The 10,174-nt window shown below is 55.6% G+C and overlaps 1 protein-coding gene across 1 annotated transcript; it reads left to right on the top strand.

Moving 5' to 3' along the window:
* The first annotated feature begins 5,213 nt into the window (after positions 1 to 5,213).
* On the top strand, positions 5,214 to 7,144 carry LOC146598344 (uncharacterized). Its single transcript, XM_085300573.1, has 4 exons — positions 5,214 to 5,318; positions 5,446 to 5,509; positions 5,624 to 5,678; positions 6,025 to 7,144. The coding sequence occupies exons 1-4, from the start codon at positions 5,214 to 5,216 to the stop codon at positions 7,142 to 7,144; spliced, it is 1,344 nt and encodes a 447-aa protein (XP_085156699.1).
* The last annotated feature ends 3,030 nt before the right edge of the window (positions 7,145 to 10,174 follow it).

Raw genomic sequence — 10,174 nt, 5'->3', positions numbered from 1 at the left:
CCAGGCTCCAATCCCTTAATTGTTTTTATGGCCCTTTACTGGACTTATTCCTGTATGTCCATATCTCTCTTGTACTAGTACTAGGAGCCCAGAACTGGAACCAGCACTCCAGATTTAGCTTCATCGGTGCTGAGTAGAGGGGAAGGATCATGTCCCTTTAGAGGCTGAATACACTCTGCCTAACGCAGCCCAGGAAGCTGGTGGCCTTCTTTGCCATGAGGGCACATTGCTGGCTCACGTCCACTTTGTTGTCACCAGGATGCCCAGGTCTCTCTGTGAAAAGCTGCTCTACAGCCTCCAGCTTGCCTGGTGCATGGAGTTATTCCTCCCCAGATGCAGATGTTGACATTTCCCTCTGTTGAACTTCATGATGCTCCTCTGCCCATTTCTCCAGCGTATTGAGGTGCCTCTGAACTAGAACACAACCGTATGCTCTATCAGCCCTTCCTCCCAGTTTTCTGTATACTTGCTGAGGATGTACTCTGCTTCATCRTCTGTCATTAATGAAGAGGTTAAATAGTACTGGACCCAGTACYGATCCCTGGGGTACACCGTTAATGACTGGCCTCCAGCTGGCCTCTGTGCCACTTGTTTACAAGTGCTCAGCCCTCTGAGCCCAGCAGTTCAGCTAGTTTTCAGTCCACCTTACTGTCCATTGATCTAGCCCACATTTCATCAGCCTTACTAAACCAGGTCAAAAGCCTTAGTAATATGCAGGTAAAAAAAAAAATCACTGCTCTGTCTTCATCTACTCAGCCAGAAATCTAATCACAGAAAGTTTGTTAAGCGGGATTTCACATTTGTAAATTGATACTGATGATTTCCTCCCCCCCTTCCACATAGAGCATCTTTGGTGCAGTGGGCTGCAAAAGAAGCCCCTGATGCAGGGCTACAGCATATCACAAGAAAGAGGTTTTGCTTGTACTAGGAATGCAGGAAGAGCCGTGGGACCTTCTTGCTGCTGAAGATGCCTCTGGGGACAGCCATGTCCAGCAGAACTGTGGTGTAGCATGGAAGCCGTGGAGAGACGACTGTGGCCATGGGTAGTGCAAGGCCAYGGGATTGGGAGAGTCCTGGTGAGGCTGGGGCCGAGCCTGTGCGAGGCTGTCATGACCATGTTTGGGGGTGCTCTTGTTGCTGGTGGGGCTGAGCTCTGGCATCAGCTCATGTGTCAAAGGCTACTTCAGGAACCGGAGCGGGGGGGGGAGGGCAGCATGTCTGTCCCCAGTGTGTTGCAAAGGATGGATGGAGTTGTCCCAGGTGATTCACAGTGTCAGCAGAGAAGGGAGCTGGCAGAGGGCTTGTGACCTGTCTTGGCTCAAGCTATGACTGTCACTGGACTCTAGTTGGGTTTGTCACCTCTGTGGTGTCTGGCAGCATTTGGTACCACCTCGTTGTGCAGACCCTGCCCAACAAAGTGTGTCTGGTGAGTGCGACCATGGGAGGGAAGGACGGCAAGTCTGCAGCTGGCCAAAGGAGTGGTGAACTTGCATGGCCCTTGGAGAGGGTAGGCCCATCCAAGTACCATAATATCCAGGGAGGACATTCGGTGCTTTGTGGCAGATAAGAGAGCATCCATGTGCGACATCTTTGGTGCAGTGGGCCGTATAAGAAGCCCCTGACCCCAGACTACAGTAGGATGTGAGGAGGAGGTCATTTCCTGTATTTGGAGGGTGAGCAAAGTTGTGTGGTCCCCTCACTGTTGGAGGTGCCTCTGAGGCTTTTCTGCGTTGTGTGCATTACCCTAGGGTGAAAAGGGGTAAATGGCACTTGTCTTGGATCCAGTGTAGGCCTGGCAAGGCCCTGTGAGAGCAAGTGCTAAGCTGGGCAAGCGATGTCAATGCAAGCGATGGGGACTCATCATGGAGCTGAATAGAGCAGCAGTTGGCTCTAGGAGGACCCAGGGTCATTGCTGTGCAGGGACCCAGTGTCTCTCCAGGATTGTCCACATCCATGGTGGACCCGTGGGACAGCCATATTCAGTAGCGTCTGTCGTGGCAGATGGGAGTCCCAGGGCTGTGCTAGTCTAAGGAGTAGTCTAAGGCCTCGGCAYGTGAAGGGACGTAGTGGGGCTGGCACTGAACATGCCCGAGGCTTTTGTGGGCAAAATGTGGGCATGTGCTCGTGGTGGGGCTGATGCCACCCGGTGTGGAAGACTACTGCAGTGAGGTGGCTGCTGTGTCATATAAGGGAGGGCTGTGTCTGTCCCCACTGTGTCACAAAGGACGAGCGAAGATGCTCCGGTGATCAACATCATCAGGAGAGCAGGGAGCTGGCAGAGGGCTTGTGACTTGGCTCAGGCTCAGGCTCTGACTGTGCCGTGGCACTCTAGTTGGGTTTGCCACTCCCATGGTGTCCGGCAGGATTTGGTGCCACCTCGTTGTGCAGACCCTGCCCAACAAAGTGTGTCTGGTGAGTGTGAGCATGGGAGGGAGGGACAGCAGCTCTGTGACCGACAGAAGGAGTGATGAACTTGCATGGCCCTTGGACAGCATAGCCTGATCCAAGTGCCATAACACCCAGGGTGGACTTCTCTGCCATTGTGGCAGATAACAGAGCATCCATGTGCATCATCTATGGTGCAGTGGACTGTAAAAGAAGCCCCTTGATGCAGGGCTACAGCATATCACAAGAAAGAGGTTTTACTTGTACTGGGAACGCAGGAAGAGCCGTGGGACCTTCTTGCTGCTGAAGATGCCTCTGGGGACAGCTGTATTTGGCAGCCCCTGTGGTGGAGGATGGCAGCCATGGAGAGATGGCTGTGGCCATGGGTAGTGCAAGGCCACGGGATTGGGAGAGTCCTGGTGAGGCTGGGGCCAAGCCTGTGCAAGACTGTTATGGTTGTGTTTGGGGGGCTCTTGTTGCTGGTGGGGCAGAGCTTGGCATCAGCTCCTGTGTCAATGGCTGCTGCAGTGAGGTGGCTGCTGTGTCATATAAAGGAGGGGGGGCCATGTCTGTCCCCGCTGTGTCACAAAGGGTGGGTGAAGGTGTCCCAGGTGATCCAYACTGTCAGGAGAGCAGGGATCTGGGACAGAGCTTGTGTCTCTTCTTGGATCAAGCTCTAATGGTGTCGCTGGATGGTAGTTGGGTTTGTCACCTCCGTGGTGTCTGGCACCATTTGGTGCCACCCCGTTGTGCAGACCCTGCCCAACAAAGTGTGTCTGGTGAGTGTGACCATGGGAGGGAGGGAGGGATGGCAAGTCTGTGACCAGCAGAAGGAGTGGTGATCTTGCATGGCCCTTGGAGAGGGTAGCCTGATGCGAGTACCGTGAAAACCAGGGTGGATGTCATCTGCTTTGTGGCAGATAAGAGAGCATCCATGTGCAACATCTTTGGTGCAGTGACCTGTAAAAGCCCCTGATCCWGGGCGACAGAAGGATGGAAGGAGGAGGTCATTTCCTGTATTTGGAGGGTGAGCAAAGTTGTGGCGCCTCTTCACTGCTGGAGGTGCCTCTGAGGCTTTTCTGCAGTGCGTGCAGGGGCTGGGACCTAGCTCTGCACCCTGGGGAGCAATGGGGTAAATGGCACTTGGATCCAGTGTAGGCCTGGCAAGGCCCTGTGAGAGCAAGTGCTAAGCTGGGCAAGCGATGTCGATGCAAGGGCTGGAGATCCATCATGGAGCTGAGTGGAAGAGCAGTTGACTCCAGGAGGCACTAGGGCTATTGATGAACAAAGGCCTAGAGTCTCCCTAGGGTTGTCCACGTCCATGGTGGACCTGTGGGACAGCCATGTTCAGTAGCCCCTCTGGTGGGAGATGGGAGTTTTGGGGTTATGGCTATGAGCAGTCCAATGGCAGGAGATTTGTCGGGCCTGGTCRGATTGATGCTGAACATGGCCGAGGTTCTTGTGGAAGTGGTGGACACTTACTCTTGGTGAGGCTGAGCCATGGAGTCAGCTCCAGTGTTGAAGGCTGCTGCAGTGAGGTGGCTGCTGTGTCCTATAAGGGGGGGGTATGTATGTCTGTCCCCACTGTGTCACAAGCGGAGGTATGGGGTCCCAGCCTGGTTGCACTGGAGGAGAGGAGGGAGCACGCAGAGGGCTTTAACCACATCTTGGCTGAGCACGAATTGGACTTGTCTCTGTATCTTCTGGCAGTATTTGGGGCCACCCCTTTGTGCAGACCCTGCCCAAGAAAGTGTGTCTGGTGAGTGTGACCACAGGAGGGAGGGAGAGACAGCAAGTCTGTGACCAGCAGGAGGAACACAGAACTTGCATTGCYCTTGGAGAAAATAGCCTGACGCAAGTGCTATGACACCCAGGGTGGACTTGTGCTCCTTGTGGTAGATAAGAGAGCATCCATGTGCAACATCTATGGTGCAGTGGGCCATAAAAGAAGCCCCTGATCCTGGGCGACAGAAGGATGGAAGGAGGAGGTCGTTTCTTGTATTTGGAGGGTGAGCAAAGCAGTGGGGCCTCCTCGCTGGTGGAAGTGCCTCTGAGGCTTGTCTGCACTGTGTGCAGGGGCTGGGACCTAGCTCTGCACCCTGGGGTGAAAAGGGGTAAATGGCACTTGTCTTGGATCCAGTGTAGGCCTGGAGATTAAAATAGAGCTGACAAGGAGCATGAGTGGCTCCCGTTTGCCCTGGGATTGGTGTTTCAGGGGGTCTGGAGTCCTTGCATATTTGCCACATCCATGGTGGACCTGTGAGGGACAGTCATGTCTCACAGGCCTCGTGGTGAGTGTTTGCTGCCCTGGAGAGACGACTGTGGCCATGGGTCGTGTAAGGCCACGGAATTTGTTGGGTCCTGGTGGAGCTGTGGCTCAGCCTGCCTGGGGTTGTCATGGTCAGAGCTGGTGGGCATTCACTCTTGGTGGAGCTGAGCTCTGACATCAGCCAAGGTGACAAAGAGCACCTGCAGTGGTGGCCTTATCTGTGGTGCCGTGGAGGCGAATGTCCCCCTGCCGTGGTGATGATGGCAATGCGAGCAGATGCAAGCTGCCAGGATAGCAGGGGCTGAGGCTGTTAGAAAGGATGTAAAAACAACCATCCCAATGGTCTTACAGGCTTCCAGCTCCACTGTCCTGCTGGGCATGAGCTGTGGTGCTAGCGTTGGCATCCTGGTACCTGGACATGTCTCTCCTGTTTCTGGCATTTCTAGCTGGAGGCTTCAGACGTTCTTTGGTCAGAAAAGGAAATTTTTGTCATAGGTCTGGGCCCTTCACCGGCCCCAGCGGAGATTTGGAGCGTCGTGGTATTGCCTGACCCGGCGGCATGGGGCGCTTCAGCCTTTCCTCCTTTCTGGATTTTGCCCCACTCCTGCCGTTCACTCTGCAGCTCTGCCTCATCTACGTCGTGGTGCAGCTCAACAGACTGCGGGTAGGAGACCGCCAGCATTTCAAGGCAAGGGCCCGGCAGCCGCGGAGGGTCAGTGGCCAGGGAGGGACAGCGGTGTGGTGGAGGGAGCTGCTCCCATCTCAGCTGGCTGCTCCGTGCACTTGTGCAGCAGTTCCAGGGGAGGACAAGGAGACGGAGGAGCGAGCTGCGAACCTGCACAGAGGAGCAGAGCGGTGAGCAGTGGTGCTGAGCATCCCCGGAGCTCAGAAATCCCCATGTACCCCTTGCCCAGGGTTTTTGACCCAGGACCTCCAGGTTCCTCACCTACTCCACTGCTTCTTGGGCAGGTTTTCTCATGGTGAAGGAAGAACTGGCRGAGTCATCGCTGGGCCTTGAGAGGCGGTGCGTGGTCCCTGCTGTGGGGCAGCCCCTTGCGCAGAGAAGACCCCTGAGCCCTGCCCCCTGTCCCCTGCCCCCAGGCCAGCTGCCCCATACCCCAGAAGAGGCTTGATACAGCCAAGAGCTGTGAGACAGAGCCAGAAACATGGCCAAGACCTGCTGCCGTGAGCAGCCCCGTGAAGGACTGGAGCTGGGGAAAGAGGGGACAGTCTGGGAATCCCCATGAACATCCAGCCTGGGGGGCAATGTTGCTGCTGAGGGGTTTACCCTGAAAAGAGGGTTCATTGGAAAGGAGCCACCCAACATGGAGTGGACACTGTCCTCACTTCCTGCCTCCCCCTCCCCCCAGGGCAAGCRTGGAGGCATTGGCTGACAACTCCTTCCCACTTCGGGCCCCACTGGCTTCCTTCTCATCCTTTGACTCCAGTATGCTGGGCACAACCAGCTCCTCCTCGCTGGCCTCCTTGCCAGAGGGAGCCATGGAGCTGGCTCCCACCGCCCAGGCTTTACTCCCATGCCCTGAGGCCAGAGGGGTGCAATYGGAGGAGGGGGCAGCTTGCCCAGCTATGGGGCTGGGGCTGGCCTGTGTGGTTCCCGCAGGGCTGGCGACAGCAGATCCGTCCCTATGGCCTGCTGCTGGCCCAAGGACAGAGAGGATGGACATGCAGCCACTGACCACCACCAAGCTGTGGCCCTGCTCGAGTCTCCTGCCACCTCGAGGGCCACCGACGGGACCTTGCCTGGGACARGAGCAAGGGATGGTGCTGGTTGTGGGATGCCCCAAGGATGAGGATCGACTGGGCACAGCCTGTGGCTGCTGGCGAGACAAGGAGGAGCCGCACACTGTGTCCTGGGGGCAACTGGGCCACCATGGCCGGGGGGCTCCTGAGAACCAGCAAGCTGCTCTGGGGCAGCCCCGGGGGGCCCGTCTCTGTTGCACTCAAGGACTTCCACTGGGGAGATGTGTGCCAGGAGCTAGGGCTCCCCATGGCCACCACTCAGCCTGTGATGAGCCCCCAGCTCCCCGGCAGCGCCCCAGCCTGGGGGAGCTCCTGCATACCCTCGTTGGCACCCTGCGGGCCAGCCAGGCTGTCTGCGAGCGCCAGCACCAGCTGCTGACGGCGGTACTGACCCGGCTGCGGGGCAACGCGGGGCCCACGGGCAGGAATGTGGCGATGACGGACCTTCATGACTTGCCTCGCAGCTCCCCACAGCCAGGGGAGCACGGCGTCTCGCGGGAGCTGCCCTCGCTCCCTCCCTTCCCCGTCCACACGGCGCCCCGCAGGTGTCAGGGGATGAAAAATACTCTGTGTTTTGAGCTGAAAGTCAGCAGCAAGGAAGTCCATGGATGGCACTATGGAAAGCAAATCCATGAAAGGCGCTTTGGAGAGGAGCCTCAAGGGATGGGGATGAACAGGAGGAGCTCGCTGAAGCCAGTGAGGTCCTGCCCACGCTATGAAGAGCAGTGAAATAAATCACCTTAACACAAAAATCTTCCAGGGATATAGTGGCTAAAGATCGACCATAGCAATATATGATGCTTTGCTCAGCAGTATTGGGCATAAAAACCTTCCAGCTGGGGTATCAAGGAACAAAAATACCCTAAAACTCCCTTGTTGTGGATCTGGATCCAAGTGGATGTGTGTGGCAYTATCTGCCTAGCAGGAGATAGATCCAGTGATCCACCAGGTTTTATTTCTAGATCTACCAATGCTTCCCCCAGCCAAGAGTTATGACCTACCTGCCAGGATCAGGGGGACTTTCTTCAGAGCTAACTGATGTTGCTTGACTGACTAACTTTGTAATACAGCCTGAGAAATAWAATCTTGGCTGAGCAGCAACAGCTGAAAAAACCCATCCACCTTCCAAAACAACCCACTGCTTTTCTGGGAGAAGCAACGGGCTGCATGGGTAGCACAGTGCTGCTGAAGACGGCTTGTCTTGCCATCTCCTGGTGGCTCTGGGTTATTGCTGATCACAGTCATGCTGGAGCTCCACCATGGGAAAGGCTTTCAGTCACCTCTATTAATAGTCCCATGGTGGCAGGAATCAGGCATTGAAGAAAACAGTCTGAACTGCTCCCAACATGGCATTTTTCTGGTTTAATTTTATAAAATTTGTTCAAGTTTTTCTGCTCAGGGGCAGGGAGAAGGAGTCCTTCTCCTGGCTCCAAATCACCCTCAGGATTACTCTATCTTCAAGAGAGTAGTCCATCCCCAGACAGCTCAAACCACTAGTTGCATGAAGACTTCCTAACTCTTCTTTGAGCTGCTCATATTCTTCATGTACGGAGGGAAAGAGAGGCAGGGAGCAGCCAGGTGCTGTGGGAAAACCATGCAGGAGGACTGTGGCAGAGCAGAGATTTGGAGCAGCTCTCATATTTGGGCTCCTACTGACCATTATCAAGACTGCAAACACTTTGCACTGGGTCCATAGTGACTCACCCAGCTGGAGAGGGTCACACAGTGGGGCTAGAGGACCTGAAGCAGCTCAGGAGTCCACAGGCAGCCCTTGGCCAGAAGGGGAATCAGAGTGACCTGGGTGGGAGCAAAGTCAGCCCCTTTGCAGCAGAGTGCCAGGGCCAAGCAGTGGCCAGTCCAGGTAGCTAGAGAAAAGGCTCTGCCCTGGGCTTGCAGATGGCTGCCTGCTCTCCTGGGCAAGTAAGGCTCTCATGGGCAGGCCTGGCCGGGAGCTGCTGAAGCGCGGTGAGGAGTGAGTCCCTCCGTGGCTGTGAGTGCATGGAGGGGTGTTCCCTGTGTGCTCCTAAGCTCCATCTGTGCTGTGGAGTTGGACTGTCCTCCTCCCAACAATACCAGAAATCAAAGTGATTGAAGACCCAGGCTGTCTCTGGCAGTGGTCTATAAGGAGCTATGCCTTGCTCTCCAGAAGACAGATCTCAGGATGGTAGGAGAGCAGAGATCAGCCCAGACCTGTCACGAGTGTGCTGATGGAGACCATTTACTCATGTAGATGTGCAGCAGCTAACAAATGAGGGGATCTGTCTCCCCGCACTGGGATCGGCCCTGCCCCTCAGTGCCATCAGGTCCCACCTCTCAACTCCTCCTGACAGCATGACCTGATCAGGGTGGGCAGCAGTTAATATCTGTGAATCCCCAAGCTGCAGCACCTGCACTAAGAGGGTCAAACTGCAAAGACCCAGCCAGCTCTTCAGATCATTCCTCTCCTTGCACTGGAAAGGACTGGCCAGGACAAGTAAATAGAAGGAGGAAAACCTCTTCCCTGCAAAGGGAGAGTCTCATGCCTGTATCCGAGGCCTGGTACGTACCGTGTTTTGAAAGCAACGCAGCCATGGGAGACCTGACCCACCACAAGCTGTGGAGCGTCCATGGGTTATCTGCTGGAGATAAGCTGCTTGGCTTGTCCTCCTTTGTCCCAATGTGCCTACCTGCAGCAATGAGGACTCTCAAACGGCAAAGGCTGGTGATGATCGCCGTCGCCGCGTAGACAGCTGCAYGCTGCAGAGCTGGGCAGTGGGGGGAGCACTGAGACCATGACATGGTCTCAGCCAAAGAGGGGATGTGTGATGGGTTTAGCCAGGGACTTGGAGCTCAGCAGAAAGGGGATGGTGGGTGACCTTAGGTGGGACCTGATACTCAGCAAAAAGATATAGTGGATGGGTTTAACTTGTTCTGCTGCTCTGCAGGGAGGGGACGTTGGTTCAGTTTAATCCGGGATGGGCAGTATGAAATATGTGCTGAATCAGGAGAGGCAATGAGCAGGTCATGGCTGTTTCCAGGCAATCCCAGGGAGCAGCGCAGAGGTCCAGCCTGCCCGTGCGCCCTGCAGACACTGGCTGCCTTGTGCCACCTTTGCWGTTACCCCATCGCTTGCTGGTGATGGGGAACACATCAGAAAAGCAGCCTGAAGGTTACTGACCCCTGAGGTCTTGGTGGGAGAGTCATGGTCCCTCCTCAGGAGTGGGAGCAGCTGCAGGGAAACCTGCAGAGCTGCTTGTGCTGGGTTGCAGCCACCGTAAATCTGCTCCCGAGCCCAGAACCCTCYGTTATATGCAGTGCTGTAAAGACAGGGCAGTGACTCCAACGTGAGCAGCGGCGGCAGCACCACAGTCGCCTGGAGGTCACAGGTCTCCCACTGGGACACAGTGCATGGAAGGGATGTCCCCAGGGCCGAAGCTGGAGTGCTGCAGACGCAGGGAAGTCTCTGCAGGGCAAAGCTGGCTTTCTGGCTGGCTAGAGAGAGCCCTGCCGGGCCTGGTGCCTCGCTGCCTGTGTAGGAACAGGGTCTAAATTAATCCTGCAGCATGCTAATTTGATCTCTATCATCCCATCTCTCTGTCAGCTACTAAATCTTACCCAGCCCGTCTCCTCTGTCTCAACTATTTTTAAATCTTTTTATTTCTGCTGGTCTCTGTTACTGTCTTGCAGCCTTTTTCCATAGGTTTTGACAGATGAAGGATGCCTCCTCCTCCTCCTCTGGGAAGCATGGGGCAGCTTGGACCCCTTCCAGAAGGGCTATAT

The sequence above is a fragment of the Rhea americana genome, unplaced genomic scaffold (assembly GCF_003343005.1).
Source record: "Rhea americana isolate MKP2758 unplaced genomic scaffold, rheAme1 scaffold_165, whole genome shotgun sequence".
Taxonomy (NCBI): domain Eukaryota; kingdom Metazoa; phylum Chordata; class Aves; order Rheiformes; family Rheidae; genus Rhea; species Rhea americana.
The sequence above is the reverse complement of the archived record's forward strand: the minus strand, read 5'-3'. Positions and strand labels throughout refer to the sequence as shown.